The sequence below is a fragment of the Acinonyx jubatus genome, chromosome B2 (genome assembly GCF_027475565.1).
Source record: "Acinonyx jubatus isolate Ajub_Pintada_27869175 chromosome B2, VMU_Ajub_asm_v1.0, whole genome shotgun sequence".
Classification (NCBI taxonomy): Eukaryota; Metazoa; Chordata; class Mammalia; order Carnivora; family Felidae; genus Acinonyx; species Acinonyx jubatus.
In genome coordinates this window covers 144,409,907-144,437,683 of record NC_069385.1, presented here as the reverse complement: position 1 = coordinate 144,437,683, position 27,777 = coordinate 144,409,907, and the positions used below count along the sequence as shown (strand labels likewise).

The window sequence follows — 27,777 nt, the reverse complement described above, 5'->3', positions numbered from 1 at the left end:
ATCCACTGTCACTACAGATTAGCTGGAATATCCGAGAGTTTCATATAAATGGGATCGTATAATATACATCCACTTTTGGAGCTTTTTATCCGTCACGTTTCCTCCTTTCCAAGCCATTTAAATGAATCCATTAGCAACTTGGACCAGGAAAATGCTGAAGTAAAGAGCCCTGTAATAATGGGGATGGGACTACTGTGGTTACCTAAACTAGGTTCAGGGGCTCCAAGGTCGCCCTCGGTCCTGCGAGAGCTCTGTATTCATTCACTGAGAGACCCAAACTGCCCTTTGCGTCACATCTTTATAATCTCAACAGTGATGACTTTCCACTATTGCAAATACATTCAAAACAAAATAAAAAATCTCTAAGTCTGAGCCCACCTGAAACTTAGCATAAACTCTTACTTTAAAGCTTTCCCAAAGCAGAAGTGTTTTCCTTTTGATCTTGGGGGAAATTGAAATGTTTCCTGGCATCTGGAGAGAGAGCTGTAGTCCAAAGACTTCCCTGAAAAACTGGTCATTCCAAAGGGTTGCAGGCAGGGCCTGGCAGTGCTCCATTTCTTTCTCTGGTGCCCAGTCACAAGGTGTCCCCATTTGTGAAGATTCAGCGAGTTCACTTACATAGGCTTTTCTTTGCATGCACGTTACACTTGAATGAAAATTTAACAAGAAACCTGGCCAAGTGACTGTACTTTCAAAGCCAGCTAAGTATAAAGAGATAGGAGGAGGGATTTCCTTGGTGGGGGTGAAATAGCTCCCTATCTTGATCGTGGCAGTGACTGCACAAACCTACCTGCTGATGTGCTTAAGTTGGATTCCACACATCTAAACATACATGAAAACTGGGCAAACTGGCAGAAGGACTGACTTAATAGTATGATACTAATTAATGTCAGTTTCCTGCTGTTGGTTCTGTAAGCAGTAGCCTCTGGGGGGAAATGGGTGCAAGTTACAGAGGAATCTGTTCTTTTTGCAGCCTCTTGTGAATTTGTAATTATTTCAGAATAAAGGGTGGAAAGATGTTGAGAGGAAACAGAGAGGGAAATGCTAAAAGCTTTTCCGTTAATGTCAGGAACAGGTTAAACAAAAATGCAAAGCCAGCTTGTCTCCAGCTAAACAGAGTCTCCCTTTTTGATACGAGTTTAGTAAATGGACAAATTTCCTGTATTTGAAGCCTACTTAGTATTATCACCTCTGTCCTGAAGGTGATGAGCCCAGAGTTGAAGGCCTGAGTCCTTAGCACAACAGAGAGAAAGCTCAGTCTTCCCTAATCTGACCAAGTACCTGCAAAAACATCCGTGTCCTCGGACACTGGGACAGAGGACTGTCTGTGGCCTAACCTGTGGCGATACCATTCTCGTTAGCTGATAAAAATAGATAAACTTGCAGACTGCTGATTTCCAAACCCATTTCCATTCATTTATAAATAACACGTGCAAATAGAATATGTTGGTTAGCTTTTCCATGCTCTCAGAATAAGTCGGACCTGCTGTTTTTCCAGAGAGTTTCCCAGACCTCATAAATGAAGACCACACTAATTTGCTGTTTAATTTGTTGCAGGCTAAATTAGAAATAAAGCTGTAGCAGGTGAACATTTACTGAAAGAATGGAAGAAAAGGTAGGAAGATGGAAAATAACACTTCTAAGTACTGGCCTAGGCCGAGCACGTAAAAACTCCACAAATTAGGAGGTAAGTGGAGAGTTTTCTGCTGGTAATGAAGTAATTTTAAAAATCAAAATGAAGAACAGCTTCAGTGGAAAACTATGCATTGTCTATACACAGCGAAGGGTTATTTCCTGGGTTATCTGGTTCTTACACTCATTGCCCTGGAGGCATTTTCTGACTTTAACATTGTAGAGAAGAAAGATGCCAAATGCAAATGCAAATTCTGTCGGTCCTAGAATTTGACTGATTTCCCTCCTACACAGTGTGTTTCCACTTTCTTGTCCGTTTCAGTGTTGTGCATCCATACAAGTTTGGGGAGCTTTTGGCTTCTCCTTTCCATTGGCTATAATACCCTTACCAGGTTCCTCATTAATAAGTTAAATACAATACTACAATATGTTCATTTTTTTAAGTTTATTTACTTATTTTGAGAGAGAGCAGAGGAGGGCAAAGAGAGAAAGAATCCCCAGCAGGCTCCATGCTGTCAGCACAGAGCCCAGTGTGGGGCCCTAACCCACAAACTGTCAGATCATGACCTGAGCCAAAATCAGGAGTCCAATGCTTAACTGACTGAGCCACCCAGGTGTCCTGCCCCCCATGTTCATTTTTTTTTAAAATCAAAGAAGGTGATGGGGCGCCTAGGTGGCTCAGTTGGTTAAGCATCTGACTTCGGCTCAGGTCATGATCTCATGGTCTGTGAGATCAAGCCCCGCGTCGGGTTCTGCGCTGACAGCTCAGAGCCTGGAGCCTGCTTTGGGTCCTGTGTCTCCCTCTCTCTTTGTTCCTCCCCCGTTCATGCTCTGTCTCTCTCTCAAAAATAAATAAGCATTAAAAAAATCAAATCAGGTGAAAAGAAATGCATGAGATCAATGGAATGACAAAGAGAGGTATCCAGTGGCACTGCTCTTTCTTCTAATGAAAAATCTACCTTTGTTCAATGTCACATTCGGCAAGGTCACATGAAATTTCTTAAAATATAAACGAACAGTGGGCGAAAATATACATTGTTAAAATAATTAACAGTGATTATATCTGAAGAGCAGAGTTTCAGGGAATTTCTTCCCCATACCTTTCAGTATCGGAAAAACCCAAACTTGGGAAAAAGTACATAATGGATTAACAGGAAGAGCAGAAGAGTGAGGCTGGCAAATGTGGAAAGCTGGAGAATATGCTGTTACGTGGCCACATTTACAAACCAGGTATGTTTTCCGTTCAGTTTGGCAAACATCTAATGAGGCCAGATCACAGGACAGAGGCCGGGATACAAAATGTCACCTGCAGGCTCCTGGCCCGAGGCATTCACAGACCACAGGTCTCCAGGGAGGGAGCTCTATTTACCCATGCAGGAGGGGAAAAATAACTTTCCCTCTACGTTTCTGTGTTCTTGGCTGAGCCCCCTGCCCTGAAATCTACAGGAACAAGGGAGAAGCACACAGAAGTTGATGAACAGGCATGCCTCATGCAAACATGGGAGACATGGGGGAGAATGAGGAACAGAGAGGTGGCTCAACCCTTTGGCTTACAGAGCACCTTCAACAAAGAACGATCAATGTGCAGAGAATTGGCAGGACAGAGGGAAGTAGTCGTAGGCTTTCAAGGCCAGTTGGGAGATAAAGGCCAGTTGGGAAAATCTGTTATATAGATTCCTTTGGTGCCCTCTCCAGGCTGACCGGGTCTTGAGTCGTCTCCAGAGACCAACCTCAGTCCTTCCTAGAGGATGGGGCACCTTTGAAAACTTAGGTCCGGCTTTTAAGAAAATAGGGGGAAGGCAGAGAGCTTTTCTGGCATCTGCTTCTCCAGGGCATCTTCAGCTCACAATAATCTTTATGCCAAAGCAGCAGGCTTGGGATGGTGTAGTCTGCTAAGCGTCTTCATACATATCTGAACTGGTCTAATAATATCCAATGTAAACTGAAAACGAACCAGCAAGGAAAAAAAAAACCACCACCACCAGAGACCCTAACGCAGAAACAGGAAATTCTGTTAATGCAACATTTATTAATTAAACATACACACATATGGCACACACACACACACACAAATCACCACATAGCTATTATTCAAGTAAAATGCTATCTCACATAGCTGCACATGAATAATTAAAATCCCGGGCTCCAGCCTTCTGAGAAGGCAGTCACATGCCACAATCGAAAGTTAGTAAGTTACCAATAAAATAGATTTCTTTGCATTGTGCTTCTGATCTCTCTTCACGGAGTCTTTCCATGAGAATAAGGGAAAAAAAGACACAACACGTGGCCTAAAATCGTGTTTGAAAGCCACTCAAAGGGGTAAATACAACAGATGAAGATAGGCCGTTGCAATGAGAATCCTTGCCTAGCTGGGGAAAGGAAACTGAGGAGTTTTCTCTAGGCCGCCAGACTTGTGTTATCTGGATAATTTCACCTGAGTCACGCGATAATTGCTGGCAAATTCTTGGTGAGAACTCGTTGGAGCGATGCCCAGAAAACTGCTTCTTACACACGTGTTCAATAAAATAAGAGAATGCCTGGTAAACGCAGGAAGATCAGTATCTCCCTCAGGCTCAGGATCTCTAGATCAGGGGACGGCCAACGTGTTCTGTAAAGAGTCGGAGTAAATGACGTAGGCTTTGCAGGCCACACTGGCTGTGGCGCCAGTATTCAGCTCTGCTCACAAAGTGGCCGTGGATCCGATGTGAAATGAATGGGCATGGCTGTGTTTCAATAGAGTTTTATGGATGGAATCGAAAATCTGAATCTCCACATGATTTTGTGTCGTGAAATACTATCCTTTTGATCCCCCCCCCCTCCCCCAGTCACTTGGAAATACAAACACCATCCTCAGCTCCGGGTTGTACAGAAACAGGTGGCAGGCCACATTTGGCTTGTGAGCTGTAGTTGGCCAACTCCTGGCCACACAGGCTCATGTTATTGAAAAACAAACCCTGAAAGACACTTTTCTTTCTTCCCACAACCCGGAACAATTTTACTAAACAGCAACCTATTTCCTTCCCAAATTGTTTTAATTACAAAATTAATCAAAGATATTGCAATGAGTCTCTGAACCTGAATTTATGTACCCGGTGAGCCAAATATACAAGAAAACTCCGATCTGCCACCTAGCCAAGGGATCCACTGGTTTTGCAAAGTGACGCATGTAACTTTGAGCGTATTCTCTCAACACCTCCAAGCATCCGTGTTCCTGACTTCTAACAAATAACATTATAGGAATTTTATTAACAGAAAACAGATGGACGTGCCCAAATCCTAATTAGAATGTTATATAAAACAAGCCCCAAATTATAAAAACAAAAGGTAGAAATAAGCTGTCAATATGCTGCGTATGTGACTCTTGACAGGGCCTGGGGGAGGCATGTCACCAGGAGGCAGATTTCTGGTCCTTCCTCCTGTGGGTATAGGGATGTGGCTAGAGTGAGGCAGGCTAAGTCAAGGGAGCTCCAGCACCGGCTCTAAGTTCTTCCGTCCCCATGGGCATTCTGGACCGCTAGTGACTTACCCAAGGCTCCCCCGTGGCGGAGGGACAAATGCTAAGTCACAGGGTGGAAATGGGGGGAGGGGTAGGAACTACTTTTTCCTTCCACTACCCAGAATACCCACAGAGTGTCAGTGGATTCTGCACACAGAGAGTAGGAAGGGAAAGAGCTTCCTCTCTGCCTGTACAGCCAGGAACAGCCTTTATTCCTTTTCCTCAGTGTATCCATATGCATGGGAGACATGTCCAGAAAGACCTAGAATTTTCTTAATCAGAGCTCCCCTTTCCAAGTGAAAGGAGACACAGCATCATTTTTGTTACAAATGATGAGCTGTAAAAACTTACTGGAGAAGACGTGCCTGAATTTCAAGGCCTCACACCTCTTCCATTAGGCGGACTGGCAATTATGGAAATTCATTTTCCTCTCGGGATCACTGTGGGGAGGCTGCTTGCTCTTGGGGGTGAGGACGGGAAGGGCAGGCTGCAGGCGACAGCTGCTCAGTCTTGGGTAGGAGTGCAGGCGGGCCCCAGCCTTCCTCACCTTGCAAAGCCACAGCTGGATTGGGGGGCAGGGAGGGGTTCTGCCGCTACTAAGAATAATGGCCCCTTTACTGGCACCGAATTTTTTTCTTTCTTTTTTTGCAAACATTTCTGTTTCTGTTGGCCTCGCAATCTCCCATTGAACTAAGCAAGCCACATACACCATCTCTCCTCTGCATGAGGGACGGACTGCCGAATGGCGCATCTATGGGAACTAAGCTCCCCCCCACCCCCCAAGGGCTGCCGGGCCACGCCTTTGTGCCTTCCCTTCTCCCAGCTGCCTCTGCTGCTCTCTGCTTTCTGCCTAGGCTGACTTCCTCAAGGAGACAAAATGAAATGGAAAGCAGGATGGAGATGAGAGCATGATCTTTAAGTAGTAAATTTAGGATGATGAAGCTTTAACTGAAACGGTCCCGGGGCGCCTGGCCGGCTCAGTCAGTGGAGCACGTGACTCTTGATCTTGGGGTCGTGAGTTTGAGCCCCATGCTGGGTGTAGAGATTACTGAAAAATAAGCTTAAGAAAAAAGGTCCAGAAAAAAAGAGTCCCTCACAGAAACACAGGAGATTCTGTGCTACTTCACAGTCTTAAAAATGATCAATTCAGTCTCTGTGGCAACATTTAGGAATACACGGCACGGGCGCGTAGAGCTGAGCCAGGAGATTGACAGGAACGGTGGGCCCACCTCTGCCTGGCCTGTCCTCATGCTCAGGGGTCTTCCGGGCAGCCCCCTCTGGTGTGAGCTCAGAGCCACAGGGGAGATGGCGGGGTCACGGCCCAGGCAGTGAAGAGCCTCTGGGACGGGACACCCAGCTCTTGGTGGAGTCCCAGGGCTTCACTCTATACATGCAGTGCTGGTTCTTGGGGAGTCTGCGCCCCAGACGTGTGGCATCTGCTGGTCCCTCATTAGGTAAGGGGAGGGGTGGGGCTCACCTGTGCTTAAGATCATGAGTATTGGAGGAGTTTGAAAAATCCCTAATTCCACTAACCTAGAAGTTCACCTAGAATAATGGATGGCATGTCCCCGTATGTGCACGTCAGCTTCCTTTTTTTATTTTTTAAAGCACTGACGAGTCCTACAAGCCCCCGAAGCACACGTATTTGAGCTCTAGGTACTCGTCGATGCCGTACTTGGACCCCTCTCTCCCGAGGCCAGACTGCTTCACCCCGCCGAAAGGACACTCCACAGAGGAGATCAGTCCCTCGTTCACGCCCACCATGCCCACTTCCAGCCGCTCCGCCACTCTCCAGATCTGGGCTGGGTCTTGAGAGTAAAAATAACCTGTCAGGGGAAGAAAGGGCACACGCGGCTTATACAGTCGTTACAGACGTCGCGTCTAAAGCAGAGGATGCCACAGGCGACCTCTGTCTAGTCCTTTTCAGCGTTTCCTTTCATCACGCCCATCACCACCACCCTTTCCGAACTGAACCCCCGTGGCCCCCGGGCCCAGAATCTCTCTCCTCCCATCTCTGCCTAACACGGATGGCCTAGTACAGGCTGCGGCCTCCTCTCCCCGCATCCTGTTGGGAAGGGACGAAAGGCACGCCGGGCGCAGTGTCACCGAGGCACTCGGGCACACGTCCTACTGCAGCCTCGTGACAGGTCTGCACAGACAGCTGGGGGAAGGGCCTCCCCAGTGTGCGTGGCCTTCCTCTGGTTCCACGTACTTTGCTCACCCCCGGAGGGGAAGCTGCTACCGAGCAACCGTGTATCTATGTCTTTGCATCTTCCTCAGCGCGCTCCCCTCACTGCGGATGCTAAATGCAGATTTGCCAGTGCATTTATGTGCATACGCTGGTGTCCCGGCAGTGGGATACGTCCCGTGGCCACCCTGACCATCTCCGAACTAAAAGGACGGTGGCCGCTCAGGCTCCGTCTGCACGCACGGTCATTGCTACTTTCAGGGTCCCTGCGGTTCCCCTCGGTCTGGCTCAGGCCGCCAGGAGTCAGGCGGAATGGAAGAAAAAGACGTGGACTTCCAGGCATCAAGCCTCTGATAACGTGGGAATTTTGGGGTGTGTGCTTCTCCACCCACAAGCTGCCCCCCAGCTCTCACCAGGAGCTCCCAAATGTGGGAAGGACCAGACAGGAGGCCGTGACCTTGCACAGACCCGCTCGCGCCCCCGAAAAGCAGCAGAACACACGCTACAATGGCGTTTCTGACTCAGAACCCAGGGGGATGTTTAAAAGGCAAACGCCAGCATCGGTTCCAGGAGTGGTTCTGATTCCCGCGGAGCCGGGAGCGCCTACCTGCCAGCCCGACGTCAGCTGCGTTAGCGATCGCTACAGCCTCCTCCTCTGTGTCGAACCTGCCAGAGTTAAAGGGGTTGTCAGCAAAATCTGTAGGGGAGAGGGCAAAGAAAACCGGCTCTCTGGTCTCCTGACTTGTTTCCTGAATAATGGCACGGGGTAAGTCGGGAGACCTGCAGAGACCCCAGGGCCGAGCACAGAAGCAAAGAGCCCTGCTGCTCAACACACACGGTTCCTCCCTGGCGAGAACGAGAGGCAAGCAGGCTGGCCATAGGGAACAGCGGCGACTTGGAACGTCCAACCAAATGCCTTCAAAAAGGATCACTGCTGTTGCTGCCTACCGAGACTTTGTAACAATCAGCAACCACTTTAGAAGCAAGCTGTCCCCAGGAAGCCGGGGGGCCAGGGCTCTGCATGCGTGCGCTCCTCCCTGAGATGAACAGCAGAGAAACCAAAGCCCCTTGCGGCCCCTTCCAGCTTTATCCCTTTCTTTCCAGAACAAGATTTGAGAAGCATTCTTCTGGGGCAAAGGGCTCTGAGCACCCCAGTTCTTAAATTCAGAGATCTGCCAGCAGCAGGAGCCAGCCATCTCTCTGGAGGAGATGGAGAAGGATAACAAACAGAATGATCTACAAGCCAGGAGGCAGCAACAGTGGGACAGAAAAAGATGTAGGAAATGGATAAGCATCCACAGCAAAACAAGGGAGAATGAGGAAGTGGGGAGACTCTATTATGGGGAAGAACAAAGAAATGGAGATAGCATGGATGACAGTAACTGAAGGAACACGGTGGGTGGGCTGGGTGGCACAGTGTATGTATCTCAGGAATGGATGGCTCAGCAGGCAGGTGGCAGGGAGGGGATGTCCCAGAAGGTGTCGGGAATGGATGAGGAGGTACGATGAACAGAGCAAAGAGGAGCGGGGTGACACGGACGTGTCCCTATCACAGACCTCCTAGAGGCCGTTACGGAACGAATGGAGGGGAGAGAAAAACCTGCTGGAGAAACAGTGACCAGCAATTTCCCGGGACCAGACACACACCTTAGATATTCAAGGAAGACATTAGGACCGCAGCGTGAAGACGCTCACGACGTGCCTCACCGGTAGAACTTAACGTCAGAGACCATGAGAAGTCTTCATAGTCTCCAAAAAAAAAACTAGATCCTTTTCAAAGAAACAAGAACCAGACACCAACTTTCTCAGTAACGACTCCAGAAATAAGGAGACAGAGAAATGATATAGCATTGAACCTAGAAGTTTATCCAGGTTGATTGTTACTGACTTTTGAACGTGAGACAAAACATCACCTAAGAGCGCAGCAAGTGCATTTCCCTAACTCCCTCGAAAGAACTCTTTAAGGATGTGCTCCGAGGAGAAGAAAAATGATTTCAGCAGAAAACACAAAAGTCAGGAGGCAAAGTAAAGAAGCTGCTGAATTCTGTGCTCTGCATAGGCAATGATAAAAACAAATTATTTTAGAACCATGAATGTGAGTTGTTCTTCTGCTGACACTACACAGCCCTGCCTCTGCAGCCCCCTGTCCCAGCCCCAGGGCCTTGAAACGGCACTCAAACCGCGTTCCTTTCTTGGTGTCCTCCTTCCCCAACCCACCCGCTGGGTGGTCTTACTTGATAACTGGTGCCAGAGGCCCAAACGTCTCTTCGTGAGAGCAGAGCATGTCCCTGGTGACATTGCTGAGCAGTGTGGGCTCAAAGAAATTTTTTCCAAGTTGGTGTCGCTTCCCGCCTGTCACAACAGTGGCGCCTTTGGACACTGCGTCATTCACGTGCTTCTCTACCTGCGTGAAGAGAAGAGGAGGAGCCCGGGACAGCGGGCTTGAAGATACGCTGGAGAGGATACAATCTCTTAGAATGTTAAATCTGCAGAAAACTATGCTTTTCTTCATTTCTTTTTCTTAAAAAAACAGGTTGAGAACGAGGTGCCCTCATGCCTTCTGGGTAGAAAGGACCAAATACATGGAGACGCAGAGGCAGGAGGAGGGCATGTGGCAGGTGCAATGCCGCCTTCCCCTGCTCTTTGTTTTTCCGCTGTTCCATTCGACCATTTGTTGAAGGGTCTGGTATGACCTGATGTCCTTCTGGGCCCGGCACCCTGAAGTTGCCCTGACATTTGTTCTTTGCACTCTTTTTTGTTTTTTGTTTTTAACTTTCTTTTGAGAGAAAGAGAGCGAGGGATGGCAGAGAGAGAGAGTGAGAGAGAGTGACTGACTCCCAAGCAGGGTCTGCACTGTCAGCACAGAGCCCAACGTAAGGCTCATGAGGTTATGACCTGAGCCAAAACCAAGACGCGGATGCTTAACTCACTGAGCCCCCCCAGGCGCCTCTGTTCTCACACTCTTGAGTTGGCTCCAGGTTCTTGGGTGCCATGCTGTCCTCTTCACTTCCACTTTGTTCTAATGCATTCTTCTCAAGTGGTCATTTTGAAAAAGGTGCACTGAAAATGGTGTGCTTCCTGAGTGTCCTGACACTGCGTGTCTCATGGTTCTGGTTTTGTTTCGTTTTTCTCGGGGGGGTGCAAAAAAGGTAGTTTTTGAAAGCACGGGGACAGGACCCATGGGCAGGAAGAGCTGCCTGCCATGTCTGATGTTTTTACCTTGTGTTGGTTGGTGGTGGAATTGTCATCCAGTTTTCCTTCAGAACGCTAAGTACACGTCTCTAGTTCTAGTGTTGTTGAAAGGCGCTTCAAAAATAGTTCTTGCTCCTTGGCAGGTAGCTTTCCCCCACCTCTGGAAGCTTGTAGGATCTTCGATGCTCCTGACACTCCACTGTTCTAGCAGAACGGATCTGGGCCTTCTGCTTTCCTTCCGCTTGGCAGTTGGTGAAGGCTTTCCATCCGAAGAAGCATCTTCCCCTGGCTCTGAGTTTCCATTTCTCATTTTTTTGATAATGCCACTTCTTCCAGGTCTGTTCTAGAGTTCCTGTAGCTAAAATGGATATGCCTCTCACCTCAGATTAATTCTGATTTCTTTTCAGATTGGTCATATTTTTCATTTGTCTTTAAAAAAAAAAACAACTTGTATTTATTAAGTAATCTCTACACCCACCCAACACGCTCAAATTCCTAAATGTTGCCACAGAGACTGAACTGATCATTTTTAAGACTTCGAAGTAGCACAGAATCTCCTGTGTTTCTGTGAGGGACTCTTTTTTTCTGGACCTTTTTTCTTAAGCTTATTTTTCAGCAACCTCTACACCCAGCATGGGGCTCAAACTCATGACCCCAGGATCAAGTCACATGCTGTACAGACTGAACCAGCCAGGTGCCCCTCATCTCTTTATCTTTTGCTTTAAATTCTCCTTGGTTCTGCCTTCCGTCTTCATGTACTGATGTTTTAAAAAAAATTGACCATCATGTGTTTAATTTCTGAAAACTCTCTTGTTCTCACTGCCTCCATTTTCACAGGGCCTGCTTTTGTTTTGTAGATGCGCTATCTTCTCAGAAGCACATGGATGACGCTATGAGATCCTCAGAAAATTCCTTTCTGTTCCCAGACTCATCTGCTTCCTTGAGGGTCAGGTGTTCCTCTCATTGCTGAGGGTTTGCTCCAAACCCTGGCTGTTCACCTTCCTCGTGAAGGACTGGCTGGGTGACGTGGGTGGCCTTTACAGTTTCCGGTCTCTCCCCTGAACAAGGGGACAACGGCAAGCTCAGGTTTATTCTGACTTGGCAGGCTTCACGTTAGGGACACCCCTGTCCCCAGAGGGCAAAGGCACACCAACTGAGGTTGGAGCCGTAGCTCACCTCCTGCCCAGAGCAAATGCCTACACTCTCCTGGTGGTGGCTGCGAGGTGCAATGGTGTAGGGACGGCCCAGAAAACTGTACAAAATATAATTAGTTGGCGCCATGTTTCCCCTGCTCCCATTCCTACCCTACCCACTTCTAGAAAGTTCCATCCTAAAAAATGGCACCCACTTCCCTTACAGGCTTCCCCTGGGAACGCTTTGTCTGCTTTGACTTTTGTATTAGCACCATCCATTCCTCCTTCCAGAAGTTCTCCACAACCTTTGGTCCCCGGAGACCTCCCAGGGGAGGACTCTTATTCTTGGCAGAATATTCCACAGGATTTCAGGAAAGGTAAATACTGGCTGGGGCACACTCCACCCTCCAGAACCACCCTTTTTAATCCCTCGCCCCCTACCATGCTCTCAGAGTCCACTGTCTGCAACAAACCCCATTAGCCGTCATGGCTTACCTTCCACGATTTATAGCTCGAAAACTAATTATATTTAACAAGGGCCACCTCTTTGCCCCCAGAGAGAATATGGTCTGCCCTTTTCTGGTCATGTTAGATGTCATGTGCAGTGTCCCCCCCCACCCAAATTTACCCTGTGACTGTGGCTATACTAAAGCAGGCACAATGGATTTTTGCAGACGAGAGGTTTTCTACTAAACTCTGAAAAACAGCCTTCACCTTCCTTGTTCGAAGTCCTGGGACACAGCGCCCTCTAGAGGCCAATGGTTGCACCTTCACTTTGGCAGGAACACCAAAATCTCCAGAACAGTGGTCTCCCAGGCTGGCAAATTAAAAACAGCGGGGGCACTTGAAAAACTCTCAGTGCTGAGGCCCTACTCACACCCCGTCTCCTCGGGAAGGACTCTGGCATCTGCAGTTGTGAAAGGCACAGGGCGGGTTAAGAACCAGCACTCTGTCCCTCGAGCCACAGCTAGTTCAGACCCAAATTGTCTCCGCTGGCAATCAAGGCACAGGGTCCAAAGTCACATCAAAAATGCAGGTGGTACCAACATACACTTTAATGCATGTTCTCTACTAGGGCAATGCCAAGGCAATCACTAGACAGTTATCAGAGCTCTGTCAAACCTCAGTGCTTCCCTTGGCTCCCGCTGGGTGAGGCAACAGACGTGGGTCTTTGGGCCACCTCCTTTCTTCCCTGCACATCAATCTCCAGCCTCCATTTTCTGTCCAACTTAAATTATTCCATTAAAATCCTTTCTATTAATAGAGACTTATCTAAAGAGCATACTGGATGTTCATATCACAAGAAAGTTCCTTGTAGGTAACTCTAAAAAGGATAAGGTTTTTGCCCCCTTATTTATTTAATTCCAGGGTCATTAACATACCACATTCTAGTAGTTTCTGGTATATAATACAGTGATTCAACAGTTCCAGACATCACCCAGTGTTTATCATGATCGGTGTACTCCTAAATCCCCATCACCTATTTCACCCACCTCTTTCCCCTTCTGGTGACCACCAGTGTGTTCTCTGTGGTTAAAAGTCTGATTTTTCTTGAGTCATTTCTTCTTTGTTTTTTTTTCTTAAATTCCACATATGGTATTTGTCTTTCTCCGACTGACTTATTTCACTTCACATTATACCCTCTAGATCCATCCATGTTGTTGCAAATGGCAAGATTTCATTCTTTTTTTTTTTTTTTTATGGCTGAGTAATGTGCCACTGTATATATGTAGTACATCTTCTTTATTTAAAAGGATTATGTTTTAAAACAGGAGATTATGTTTTAAAACACCAAGGGCAGAACTCTCGCCCACCTAGTGATCTATCTAGACCGTGACTTTCTTTGAACAAACAGATCCTTCCTAAAAGCAGTCTCTCTCTCCTGGCATTTGTAAATACTGGGTGTGGCTTCTGTTCCTCTGCATCTCCCTACCAGATGCTTTTGTCAAGGATTCTTCTGAAGGGCATTTTGTTGTCAATGGAAGCCAGCATTTCAGCTGAAACACCCATGATTTCAAAAATAAAACCAGTCTTCCTTTCCTTTTAGCTGTTCAAAAATTTAAAGAACTTTGTCTTTCAAGATCCTAATTCCTGAGGCAGCCAGGGATAGAATGATCACCACTATCAGAGAAAATTTAGGGAGGGCAGTAGGAGATCTAAAGTAACAGAGCTCGGGGCGCCTGGGTGGCTCAGTCGGTTAAGCGTCCGCCATCAGATCAGGTCATAATCTCATGGTTCGAGTCTGAGCCCCGTGTTGGGCTCTGTGCTGACAACTTGGATCCTGGAGCCTGCTTCGGATTCTGTGTCTCCCTCTCTCTCTGCCTCTCCCCAACATGTGCGTGCGTGTGTGCTCTCTCTCTCTCTTAAAAATAAACATTAAAAATAAAGTGATATCTCATGAGCACTCAGTGTAATGACAGAGCCAGAAAAGCTTATAAGCCAGATGATATCATTTATTTAATTCATGCAAATGGGCAGAAATCCACTTTTTTCTGATTTCTCCATTGTTTCCAAAACAGCCTTGCTGGGCACCTTACTAAAGTGTTTTTTGCTAGTTAAAGCTCTTGACACTGAAACCATGAAATTTAACAGAAAAGCAAATGAACTTACCTTTTCTACCGCCTTTTCATCAATTAATGGGCCTTGAGTAGTTCTCTCCTCAAAGCCATTACCCACACGCAGGTTCATTTTAATTGCCTCGGCAAATTTCTTCACAAAAGAATCGTGGATACCCCTTTGCACCAAGAAACGGTTTGAGCAAACGCAAGTCTGGACAGAAAAAAAACCCAAACCAAATTCACAAGACCATTTGTCAGAAGCTACTGACCCAACCAATAAACGTGTCACTGTTGCTATCAGATACTCAATGTGAAAACACTTCCCCAAGTGGCTCTTGTCCTGTGTCCAACCTGCCATATTCCTCCCCATGTGGTTGGGGCCCTGAAGACGAATGCACAAAGTGCTCATTGTTCTCCAACCTCGTCCATAGCTGCCTCACCTTGAGGTTAAACAAGTAAGCAAGTACAAACATCTGCACAAAAAAGAGAAAGCCACCTGACTCAAGTTTTTTCCAAAGGGTTAAGTAAGCCATTATGAAACAAACAGGAAGAAAAAAGGAGCATAAAAAAACAGTAACTCCACGAGAGACAGTGATGCTGCAGTGACAGAGCAGGAGCAGGAAGGAAGGCAGTCAAAGACTGACTTCTATCTACTAGCTTATTAAACTATTTAAGGGTTTGGCTGAATTTGACATTTTGAAAATGGCCGTTCTTCCACGTCAACCTAAATTATTGAAAAGACCTTTGTTTATTTTTTCCTAATTAGACCTAATATTTTAAAATTATAAAATACAACCACATTATAGGAATTGCAGTTATCACTGATAGATTTTCTTCCTGTATGTTTTTCTTAATCATGTATTTTTCTAGTAGAAACTATCTACTTATATATAGATAGATAATTTTGCATCCTGTGCATTTTTACTGGCTTAAATCAACATACCTCAGAGTTGTAGCTTTATAACTCTGAAGGTTACACATATTGGCATTTTATGTTTCTAAAACAAAACACAGGTATTTCGGAAACAACCAAGCTATTTAAGGTTATATGAAAGGGGAAAAATTAATTACCAAAGGTCAACACAAGGATGAAAACTATTTGATACAGAGTATTATACAAGATTTCACTTTTTTTCCCCCACAATATAATCTTTCAGGGAGTTTTTATTCTGTCTGTGGAATGCATTTAAAACCACTTATTGGGGCACCCGGGTGGCTCAGTCCATTGAGCATCTAACTCTTGATTTCAGCTCAGGTCATGATCTCATGGATCATGGTATCGAGCCCCAAGTTGGGCTCCATGCTGCCAACATGGTGTCTGCTTGGGATTCTCCCTCTTTCTCTCTGCCCCTCCCCTACTCACATGAGCTCTTGCAAAATAAATAAACTTAAAAAAAAAAAATAAAACCACTTATTGATGGTACTCTGAGACAAAGTGCTTAAGGATATTTTGTAAGAAGCCAGGTTTCTGGCAACAGCCTGGAGAGAAACCAGGAGACAGGCCCCTTGGTCCACAGTCCCAGCTCCTTAGCAGTACTGGCTGGCACTACGACCCAGGGACGTAGGACTTCAAGTCAAACAGTCTCTCCAGAGTTTCGTTGCCTTATCTGTAAAATGCAGGGTTTGTATCAGGTCACTTTGAAGGTCCGTACCAGATGTGTTATTCCGAGATTTCCTTGGAGGTGTGAACTCGGGCCGCCACTCCGATGGCAACCTGGACACCCCCTGGGCACCTGTACCATGTGCCTGTCAGGCCACCTCCACCTCAGGGACAGTGAGACCCAGGCAGCAGGGTTTTGAGTTTTTCCAGAACCATCTCAACATTTCCTACTTTCTTTTCCTTAAGACTGTGGGCCTCAGACCCCAGCTGTTCAGGCTGTTTTGTGTCTGAGGAGATGACTTTACCTGTGCAGCAGAGAAAAGCCCGGTGAGGGAAAACTGAAGATAATAACTAAGGTGAGGGAATAACTGATGAGTAGGAAGAGAACAGTTTGATTAAAAAAAAAAAAAATCTGTTCATGAAATTCCTCGTTACACCTTATTTCCATTTGGACCCTCTGAGCCCGGAACAGTCACTGGCAAAAAGAGGGCCTTAAGAAATACGTGCTCAAAGAGTAAAGAAAGAATTACGGAAGGAACCTACAAGTTTCCTTCCAGGAGGTGAGCCAGGTGGTAAGATCTTTGTGAAACTCACACACACACACACACACACCCTGAAAATCGCCGCAGGACTCACCTGTCCAGAGTTCCTAAATTTGGATGCCATGGCTCCCGCGACAGCCTGGTCCACGTTGGCACTGTTGAAGACGATGAACGGGGCGTGGCCGCCCAGCTCCATGGAGACCCTCTTCACAGAGCCAGCTGCGTGGTGCAGCAGTATCTGCAACAGAGCACAGACTCCGTGAGCACCAGGCAGGAGCAGCTACCCAGCCACCCGCACCGGTAAGCCTCTGTTTCCCACAACTCCCCAGCAATGGAAAAGCCAGGCGCACAGTAGTGGACGTGGGATGATGGTCTGTATAAGAAAAGGAGGAAATGAGAACGTCTATTTCTAGGGGCACCTGGGCAGCTCAATCGGTTGAGTGTCTGACTCTTGGTTTTGGCACAGGTCTTGCAGTTCATGGGATCGAGCCCTGCATCAGGCTCTGCACTGACAGCGCAGAACCTGATTGGGATTCTCTCTGTCTTGGGATTCTCTCCCTCTCTCTCTCTGCCCTTCTCCCGCTGGTGCTCACACATTCGTTCTCTCTCTCAAAAATAAGACAGAACACATATCTCTATTTGATAAACAGTAGGAAGGTATCAAGAAACAGAGAATTTACTTATAGAAGGGAGGGAGTCAGGAGCAGGAGAGAGCCTTCTGAATGTGAGCGTGTTTACATCGTCTGGCTTCTTGAACCATCTAAGTGTATTCCCTATTAAAAAATTATGTGGTGGGGCACCTGGGTGGCTCAGTAGGTTAAGTGTCCCACCTCGGGTCAGGTCATGATCTCACTGCTCATGAGTTTGAGCCCTGCATCGGGCTCTGTGCTGACAGCTCAGAGCCTGGAGCCTGTTTCAGATTCTGTGTCTCCCTCTCTCTGCCCCTCCCCCACTCACACTCTGTCTCTCGCTCTCTCTCAAAAATAAATAAATGTTAAATAAAAAAAATTAAAAAAAATTCCTTTAGTGTAACACTATAACGTGAAGATTCTCTTATGTTAGTACATGTTTCTAGAACATTCTTTTTTTTTAATGTTTATTTTTGGGAGAGCGCAAGCAGGGGAGGGGCAGAGAGAGAGGGGGACAGAGGATCTGAAGCAGGCTCTGGGCTGACCGCAGCGAGCCCGATGTGAGGCTCAAACTCACAAACTGAGATCATAATCTGACCTGAAGTCAGACGCTCAACTCAGCCACCCAGGCACCCCTAGAACATTCCTTTATTCCATCACATGGCTGTTTCATAAATTTATTTAGCCCCCATCTGTTGGAAATTTAGCTTCCTAATTCCTTGCTGTTAAGAATAACACTGCAATTATTCTCTCAGTATAAATTTGTAGAACGACGCACAACTGTAAAGCTTTTTAAGGAAACGAACAAAAAGGCCTTTCTATTTCTGTAAGGACCTTTCTACTACCTACAATTTTTGTTCAATTCCAAGACCTCCATTCCAACATCAGTCGTATGTTTCTGGAAACTTTATTCCAGATCATGAAAGAAATGCGCATCTCACAACTGAGGAAACACAACGGATAGATTTCCGCCACTTCCTGGGCAACAAATCCTGAGAGCTCCAGCTGTGCCCACCCCTCGGTATGGTCAGAAGCCTGGGTCAGGTTCACAGTAAGGGACACTATCCAAAATGTCTCCAGAGGATGATCAGACATTACTTTATGCAACAAACCTTTCAACACTCTGCTGAGAATGTTCCTTCAGAGGTTGATAACGATGAACTAGTATTTTCACAGTCTCCAAGGAAAATATGAGAACGACATCTATTTTCTCTGACACTTGAGTCACGTACCTTTCCGGTAGCTGTTGAGCCAGTAAAGGAGATTTTGGACACCAGAGGGTCAGTACAAAGTGCTTCTCCTACTTCCTTGGCCTTCGCTCTGGAGCAGGGAATGACGTTGTACACGCCGGGAGGAATTGCAGCCTGGTCCGCGAGCTACAGAAACGGCGGGGGCGGGGACAGCACGTGATCAAACCGGAACCGGGAAGAGAGAAACAGCTGTTTAAATCCAAAACGTACTGGGGGAAATACTAAATTGACCTTGGGGACAGAATAAGAATATATTTGGACCTGGAATGAGATCCTTATTCATGCCAAGGTGATATTAAATGTGTTGTCACACACTGAGCTATTTTACGGCATGAGTTTTCATGCCACTTTCTGTTTTCAAAAATAAAGAGAAAAAACAAACACGAAAAAAGCCCCTTGGATTTCTTCCCTGAAAAATGGGAGGAGAGTTCAAGAAGCTTGGGGTTCACCTGTAGAAGGCACGCAGGGGGCAGAGCCGCCCACAGGTGACCTCGCAGGGCAGCGGTGAGGAAAGGGAGGCGACACCCGGGCCGCACACCAGGGCCGAAGGGAGCCAGCACGCCGACCCGCCAGCGCCCGGGCCCGGACCCCGCGCTCCTTCCACGCTGACCCTCCGTGGGTCAGCCGTTGCTGGAATCACCGTCACGTCCGAACCTCCTGAACAGTCAACACCGCAGGAACCTGACTGGGGATTCTGGGAAGACGGTGGGAACAGCAGAGTGTTGCACCCTCTCTGAGTCTCCTCGTGAACCCAGCGAGGCCAACGACACGGCCAAACCGAAGTATCGGGGACGAGATGGGCAGCGGCGTGCGCAGGACGGTCGGCGTGTTTCCCGCGCCGCTGCGCTCACCCGTCCGACTGCCGCGAAGACTGCCGTCGGGACAACCGCGTGGCCGACCCCTCCCCGCGCTGCGCGAGCACCGGGCACCCGCCCCGCAGCCTTGTGGGAGAACCGACAGCCTGGCGGCTTGCTCCGGCCCGACCGGTGGGTGCGGACGGAAGCCATGCGACGGGCGGGCCACGGAGGAGCCCAAGCGGCCCCCAGGCGCTCGCGGAACGCAGGGCAGGCACCCCCAGAGCAGCCGCTGTGACCGCCCAGCGCAGCAGCAGGTGCCGGCCAGAGACTCCGCACAGAGGACGGGGAGGGGGGGGGGGGTGGCGGGCGCGGGAGGACAGAGAGCATCTTTAGGGCAGCCTAAAACATGTGTACAGATGTCAGAAAGTCCCCCATCGTTGCTTTTTCTCAAACGTCAGACTTAAAATAACTACTAGTCAGTTAAAACCCAACACCATCCAGCATGAGACGCAGCTAAAGGGGCAGGTTTTCAACCTGCTGCTTGGACTTGGTCAGCTCCGTACGACCGCGGGGGAGAGGCTCACCTCGGCCAGGGCCAGGGCGGAGAAGGGCGTGTGCTCGGCGGGTTTCACCACCACGGTGCAGCCGGCGGCCAGGGCGGCCCCCACTTTCCTGGTGATCATGGCGCTGGGGAAATTCCACTGGGGTGAGAAGAGCAGAGAGGAGATGAGAGACTCTGGACCGCCCGGTTGTTCAAAGGCAGGCAGGTCGGGAAGTCAGTCAACAGATGCCATTGCACACACCGACTCCCAAAGCAGTGTTCCCGCTCCTCCTGCACAGGTGAGCTCTCAGAACACCTGACACCCGTCCTCCCGGGCGACTCTGGGGACAAAGGCTCGCCAACACAGGGAACATTTTCAGAATTTAAAACAGTACAAGAGTATCCACACCAGGAATTGGCAAACTTTTTCTGTAAAGGCCCAGATCGTAAAAATTTAGGCTCTGGGGGATGTACAGTTTCTGTCTCAAGTACTCCGTGGTTCTTTTTTTTTTTTTTTAACGTTTATTTATTTATTTTTTTTGGGACAGAGAGAGACAGAGCATGAACGGGGGAGGGGCAGAGAGAGAGGGAGACACAGAATCGGAAGCAGGCTCCAGGCTCTGAGCCGTCAGCCCAGAGCACGACGCGGGGCTCAAACCCACGGACCGCGAGATCGTGACCTGAGCTGAAGTCGGACGCTTAACCGACTGAGCCACCCAGGCGCCCCAAGTACTCCATGGTTCTAATGTGAAGGCAGCCACAGACAGTACGTGCAGGGATGGGTGTGGCTGTGTCCCAATAAAACTTTATTCACAAATACAGGCAGCAGGGCTGGGTTAGGCCTGAAAGCTGTACTTGCCTGGCCCTCTACGAGAAAACATTAGCAAAGGTAATTTTCCAAATGGCAGGTGATTTATTACTTCCTTCTCAATATTTATAGATCTATATTTGTAGACCTCTCCCTATTTTATTTTGACAAATACTTGCATAGTGCCGATTCTGTGCCAGGCACTATTCTAAGCACTTTTAAATTATAATTAAATCCTCATCAACACCCACTGAGGTCAGTATTATTATCCTGGAGGACAATGAGGACATCCGTTGGGGAAAATTGAGACAGAGCAGTTAAGTAACTTGCCGAAGGTCACACAGCTTGTGAACATCTAGTTCCGGGTCACACGGAGTCAGTCTAGGCAGTAAGGGGGGCGTCAGCCTGTGACTCTGCTGAGCCAGGGAAGAAAGCGGTCTCGGGACCAGCGGGCACTGTAGGTGAACTGACACGAGAGGGCTGGCAGGCGGCAGGCCCTCTGGTGGCCCAGACAGGGCTGGGTGCCCTACCAGTGTATTGTGGCCCTGTCCAGGCAGACACAATGTTGTATTTCTTAGCCTTTTCACCTCCAGAACCTGGCCCACTGCACGCAAACACTTAGCTGTTGATGATAACCATAAACTCAGCATAAAAATGTCCCCAAACCACAGCACGTTCAATGTGTCACATCCTGTCTGTAGGAAAAAAGACCTTTGCAGATGTGCTAGAGCCGCTGCCATGAAGCAGCCTTTAAGCCACGTCAGAAAAGCCACTGGGTCCTGCCGTGGGTCCCCCCACCTCTGCAGGCATTAGAAACAGGCCTCCCCAGCCGCCACCCCACACCGGGAATCAGGGAGCAAGGGCAGGTGACAGCCCCCGGCAGGAGCACACGTCTCCCCGAGGAAGAGCGAGGTGTCCCTCGCTGCGTCTCCTACCCCAGGCCCCTGCCCATCCCGTCGGTCCACCTACCGGCGTGATGACCGCGGCCACCCCGAGGGGCTGCTTCAGGACCAGCGCCCGCTTCTCCTTGGCGGGGGTGTAGATGACGTCTCCGTAGACGCGGCGGGCCTCCTCTGAAAACCACTCTAGGAAAAGGGCGGAATAGGCAACTTCCCCCTGCGCCTCCTTCAGCGGCTTCCCCTGGACCAGATGGGAAAAGGACACATTCAGAGGCGCCTGGGTGGCAAGGTCCATTAAACGTCCAACTCCCGATGTCAGCTCGGGTCATGATCTCAGGGGATCGCGGGTTCGAGCCCCGCATTGGGCTTTGTGCTGTGTTGACAGCACGGAGCCTGCTTGGATTCGGTCTCTCCTCTCTGCCCCTCCCCTACTTGTGCTCTCTCTTTCGAAGTAAGTAAACAGACTTAAAAAAATTAAAAAAAGAAAAGGACACATTCACTGCCTTCTAACCACAAAAGCCTGACTCCGCGCCTGGAAATTCTTCCAGGCCACATGCACGGCAGACGAGTCTCCTGCCCCTCACAAAACCCATGTGGTTGTTGAGAAATTCGGTGACCCCAGCAGAAGTCTTGGAAAGCAGAGTTACAAACAGTGACAGAAAGCAACGAGCCCCACCCAAGCCACAATCCTGTTCGCATCCAAGATAGTGGCAAGTGTGTCTCCTCCTTTGTTCTCCTCCTAACATCTTCCCGAGGGTGGGACCCTGGTGTCACATGACTGTTACAGCTACCAGAAGCTACAGGCTCGTTTTCAACGTACAAAAACAACATGAAAAAAAATCAACCGTACCAATCACATGGAAACAACTGGGAAAAAGCATTATTCACATAGTTTCACTCAAAATCTGTTTCTTACGTGTTATGGTTATCACTATAACCTCTCCTCCCACCTTCAGTACAGTTTGTTCTCTGTATTTAAGAACCTCTTTTTGTCCTTTTTACTTTTCCTTTGTTTGTTCCGTTTCTTAAATTCCACATAGAAGGAAATCATAAAATGTACCAGTCGTTCTTGGACTGATTTATCTCACTTAGTGTAATACTCCCTAGCTCCATCCGTGTTTCTCTATGTCACTCAAGTGTGCAACATACAAATGGTTCTAGCAACGATGAGGGCCTGGCTTCATTAGCAACAGTTGGTGCCCGGCACAAGAATTAGTTGGTATCTATGGGGGTGCCTGGGTGGCTGGTTAGGCATCTGACTTTGGCTCATGATCTCACGGCTCATGGGTTCGAGCCCCACATCGGGCTCTGTGCTGACAGCTCAGAGCCTGAAGCCTGCTTCGGATTCTGTGTCTCCCTGTCTGTCTGTACTCCCCACCTCCACCACAGCCTCCCTCACCCCCCGCCATCTCAAAAATAAATAAACATCAAAAAAAATTTTTTTAATAAATAAACATTTAAAAAAAGGATTAGTTGGTATTTGACCATTAGGTGAAGAATTCCCATTTTCTTTAGCTGCAGAATAGCCCTGAAGTTAGAGGCTTTCCCAAGCTTTTGCCTGAGAATTCCAGGGCATTTTCTTAGGGTAACAAGTTAGGACCTTGAACTTACACTTTCAGCTGTAATGATCTTGGCAAGGTCATCCTTATTTTGCATCATTAAGTCGTACCATTTCCGAAGTAATGAACTCCTCTCCTGGCCGAGGAAATAAAAACAACAGTCATACAAAATAACCTTCCGTGTCCCCTCACTCTCGGGGAGACACAACTTGACCTTCTTTCTTTTTTGAGGCATAATCCACATATAAAGTTATGTTAGTTTCAGGTGTACAGACCCCTCTTTGATAAGTAATGAGATTCCATTTCAAGTTGCACATAAAGGCGTGTGCGGAGTCATAAATCGTGAAAGAGAAAAAGCAGCTTCTGTGGAACAGTGCAAATATGAACAATTTCACCGCACACAGGTACAGTTTCCTGCTGGCCCTGTGCTCTGCCAGGTAGGAATCTGGTGACTACAGGCCAGCACTTCCTCTGGGTGAGAGAGGAAAGACTGTGTTCTAGGGGGCCTAGCTCGGAGAAAGCAATCAAATATCTGAGTACATGGTCTGCTCGATGTAAAGCACACGCTCTGCCTGAGAGAGAACGAGAGAAGACGGGAAACGGCGTAAGAACTGCAGGAATACAAAGTGGATTCTGCTGGTGGCAGAAAACACAATGTCCAGGCCGAACCCCGGGGGCCAGGTGAGGCGACGAACCATCCTCAGTATGCACAGCCTGGGTTACGGGCTAATGGGTTCCGCCCAAAACAGACATGTTGCAGGGGCGCCTGGGTGACTCAGTCAGTTAAGCATCCAACTTCAGCTCAGGTCATGATTTCATGGTTCGTGAGTTCGAGCCCCGTGCCGGGCTCTGTGCTGACAGCTCAGAGCCTGGAGCCTGCTTCGGATTCTCAGTCTTCCTCTCCCTCTGTCCCTCCCTCACTCTCACTCTGTCTCTCAAAATAAACAAACATTAAAAAGTTAAAAAAAAAAAAAAAAAAGGAAGCAGCCTTGACTTTGGATTTCTAGCCCGCAGAACTGAGCCAATCTGTTTCTGTTGTTTGAACCATCAGGCTTGTGGGGCAGCTCCCAGAAACTTCCACAGCCTTTGTGAGGAGCTGTGTGAGCATGCAGGGCTCCAGCAGGGAGGCTCACGGTGCACGGAATCACGTGGGGCACAAGTCCCAGAACGCCCACCTGAGCAGGGGTGAGTGGTGGATGGTGAACTCTGAGCCTCTCGCAGCCAGGTTCCTCATCCAAAACAAGGATTGAGTATCTACCTCATAGAGCCATCAAAAGGACTAGAGGAAGCACCTGTTAAGCACCAAGAACAGTACTCAGATGTGGCAGGCACCGTAAGGGCCCTCAGAGACGGCCTCACCCTAATCACTGCAACCTGTCAACCTGTTACCTTACGTGGCAAAAGAGATTTTGCAGGTGTGATTACGTTAAGGACCTCGAGGTGAGGAGGGGAGCCTGCATTTCCCAGGTGGGCCCAATGTAATCACAAGGTCGCTATAAGAGAGAGGCAGGAAGGTCAAAGGCCAAGTAGTAGCAGAAAAAGAGGCTGGAGTGTGGGACTGCCTCAAGAAGCTGGGAAAGGTGACGAAACCCCTAGAGCTTCCAGAAGGAACACAGCCCTGTCCACACAGTTTGGACTTCTGACTTCCAGAATAGTAAAGGCATTTGTGTTGTGTGAAGTTACAAAGTTTGTGGTAATTTGTTACAGCGGCCACAGGAAACCAACGCGCCGGCTTATGAGGCGCCTGTAAGTACCCAGCTCCCTTCTCCCCTGAGCTCCTCCAGGAGGTCCCAAGGTGGGAAACGGGAGGTCCTAAAACACGTGAGAAGAAAGCTGTGAGGCAAAAAAAAAATGTCAACAGGAAATGCAAGACCTGTGCTATTGAGAGAAGGGAGAATAGTGAGGCTGTGAGCTCGCTGGGATGGGCCCAACGGCAGAATCAACAGGTGAACTCGACCTCCGCAACGGGTGGGTGGGTGGGCGGGCGGGACGTGAAGGCCTAGGGAAGAGGGCTGAGGGCGGGGGTGGACGGCACAGGCCTGGGGACAAGAAGGGAGGGTCACGGTGTCCACACAAGCCGTATCGGAGCCCAAGTCTCATAGCTGCAGAGGTGGGCCTGTCTTCCTAGGCAAGGCGGGGCCCCTTACTTCCTCAGGAAAATGCTCCGAGATCCTTCCAAGAAGGAAGGAGAGAAGGCCCGAGCTCCTGGAGGACAAGCTGATGCCACGTGTTCACGTTCAAGGGCACTGATGTCAGGTAGGTGATGTGAACACCCGGGACTGTGTCAGTGAGTGGTCCCGGCACCAGCCCTGGGCTCAAACAACCACCGGAGCAGAGATGGGGGCAGAAGAGCTGCGGACGCCTGCAACACCGCCAGCTCCTGCCCGCCCCCTTCCCCGTCTCAGCTGGTGGTCACTCCTTCCTGCCCCGCTATTCTGGCCAGAGACCCTGGGGTCCCGGCTGACCCCTCTTTCTCTCACACCCTGTCACCGCCAGGGACTCCAGTTACCTGCACGGTCACAACAGACCCTTCCGAGGACCGCCCTGCTTCAAGCCTCAGTCACTGCCACCAGCCCCCTAAGGGGCCTCCACCGCCCCTCCCTCTCGTGCTGTGCCTACAGTACCCTTTCCAAATGCGATCACCTGAGTGCGAACCCTGGGACGGTGCCCCACCTCCCTCAAGGTAAAACCTAGTCCACGCTCCCCTCTGGATCCAGCAGGCCATCCCGTCTCTCCCGCCTCCAGAGCCTCCCCACCCCCTTGCTGCTCTACAAATGGGTCAGGCACGCTCCTGACTTGGGAATCTTGGTCCAGCTGAATTCCCTTCCCCTGCCTTTATCATTGCAGCTCGTGTCCTCTGGGGAGCTACCCTGATGCTCAGGCTGAATTGTGTCTCCCCCTGCTGTGCCCCTGGTATCTCAGAACAGGGTCTTGAAAGAGGTTATCAAGGTTCAACGAGGTCATACAGGTGGGTCTTCACCCAACACGACTAGCGTCTTTACAGGAAGAAGGTAAGGACACGGACAGGTAGAGAGGGAAGGTCGTGTGAAGACGACCGCCTGCAGGCCCAGGAGATGCCCGCTAGCGCAGCGCCCTTCCACGCAGGCTGAAACCTGGAGCACGGCCCTGCACCACGCCCGACGACCCAGGCTGAGCCACCTGAGCTCACCTCCCGGCCCCCCCGCCCAAGGTCAGGCCCCTCGACCTGCTCACCCCACCCTAGGCTCGCTGCTCATTTCATGTTACTCCTCCGGCTTCTGCCTGCCAGGCTGGACGTTTCCAGAGGCTGGAGGGCGGCGCGTGGCCCCAGCCCCCCGCACCGCGGTCGGGACCACGCCGACGCTCCAAACTTCCCCGTGGCTCGCCTCTGCTCTCCTTTCGACGACTTCGTGCCCGGCGCATCGGGGAGGGGGGAGCGACGCGGCCGGTTTCCCTATGGGGCAAGCCCGGGCCCCTGAGCGCGCTCACCTTGGCCGAGACGCCCCTCCAGCTGCAGAAAGCCTCGTAGGCGGCGCGCACCGCGGCGCGGGTCTCGGGCACCCCGCAGTCGGCCACCAAGCCCAGCTGGGCGCCGCTGGCCGGGTCGTGCACGGGGAAGGCGGCGGCGGCCGGGAGCCAGCGGCCGCCCACGAAGCTCTCGGTGCGCAGCAGCGCCGTGGACAGGCCGGCCGGGCCCCCGGCAGAGCGGCGGGGCTGCGCGGGGCAGCCGGGGCGCAGGCCGCGGCCCGCGGGCGGGAGGCGCGGGGCCCGGCAGCTCCGCAGCCGCAGGCAGGTCGCCATGGCCCGGGAGGCGGCGGCAGGAAGCAGGCAAGCGAGCGCGCGCCCCAGTGCAAGGGTCGGGGTGGCGGCGGGGACGCGCCCGGGACGCGGGGACGCGGAGCAGCGCCCTCTCCTGCGCCCTCGGCGCTGCACGGGTCCTCCGCGAAGAGCGTCTCCGCGCCCCGCCGGACCTGGGAGGCCTCCCCGGGGTACGCACCTGCCGGCCGCACCTTACCCGCCCCGAGTGCTCTTCTGTAATTATTCCTTAGCCCCCCAACTACTGCAGGGCACCTGCTCCCTCTTCCGCGAGCACCCCCCTCCCCAACCTGCCTCCCCTGCCACCGGAATTTGTACGAGTCCGTGGATGCGCTGGCGGTGCTGCCCCAACCGCTGAGGGAGCGATCTCGGCTCTTCGTCGCCTCAGCCCAGCCCGCTCGGGCTCTGGGCCGAGGGCCCTGTGTGCGGGGCGAGTGTGGCTCCGTGTTGTGCCTGGACGTTTTTCTGGGTGTGTGTTTACATATTCTCTCCATTAATTGGGGTCACCACCCCCCCCCCCCCCCCCCCCCCGTGATCTGTAGCCGTGCCTCTGAAGCCCGTCTTGGCCCCAAGCCGAGTCTGTTGTCCACAGGCAGTATGACCTTAGACAAATTACTTAACCTCAGGTTTTTTTGGTTTTGTTTTTTTGGTAGAAAGTTCTTTCGTTGTGAGATAACGTAATTGCTTAGGAGAGTTACTGCAATAAATCGGGCACAACGTTCAAAGTCCTGCTAGCTGCCCTTGGACAAGCCACTGCTACGATTAAAGTTAGGCCTCCCCGACTCGTCAGTGGGACCATTTGTCAGAATCGAATCAACCGAAGGAGAGTCACAAGTAGACAAGAGCATACAACTCCAGAAGCAGCAAGGGAACCTCCGCATTCATGAGGATGCAAATAGAAATAGGGCTATCTTCGGAATTTGTGGGTTCAAGGGAAGCCCCATTCTATGCATTGATTTAGGACCCCTACTCTTGGCATCTCTCTGCTTCTCCCCACCTACCGAGTGGAGTCTCTTGGTGGCCTCTCCGGAGCCTGTGGGCCCTTCACCTTTCTCTAGGACGTTGGGTTCTTACTTGTAAAATGCCCAGGCATTTAGATTTTGACTTTGGTTTTTCCTGAGTCGGCGTCACTCAGTCTGGAGTCCGTCACATCTAGCA

General features: G+C 49.9%; 1 protein-coding gene and 1 long non-coding RNA gene across 2 annotated transcripts; one reads left to right on the top strand and one right to left on the bottom strand.

Annotated features, from left to right (window-relative positions):
• The first annotated feature begins 875 nt into the window (after window positions 1-875).
• Window positions 876-4,166, top strand: LOC106968436 (uncharacterized). The gene is made up of 2 exons (XR_003414344.2): window positions 876-1,687; window positions 2,740-4,166. It is a non-coding gene; the product is annotated as an uncharacterized LOC106968436 (long non-coding RNA).
• A 2,053-nt stretch (window positions 4,167-6,219) lies between these two features.
• ALDH5A1 (aldehyde dehydrogenase 5 family member A1) lies at window positions 6,220-26,643 on the bottom strand. The gene is made up of 10 exons (XM_027040418.2): window positions 26,293-26,643; window positions 22,877-22,960; window positions 21,336-21,506; window positions 19,602-19,718; window positions 18,203-18,346; window positions 16,436-16,579; window positions 14,252-14,410; window positions 9,551-9,720; window positions 7,924-7,982; window positions 6,220-6,954 (listed from the first exon to the last, which is right to left on the bottom strand). The coding sequence occupies exons 1-10, from the start codon at window positions 26,602-26,604 to the stop codon at window positions 6,749-6,751; spliced, it is 1,566 nt and encodes a 521-aa protein (XP_026896219.1). The 5' UTR covers window positions 26,605-26,643; the 3' UTR covers window positions 6,220-6,748.
• Window positions 26,644-27,777: the final 1,134 nt, after the last annotated feature.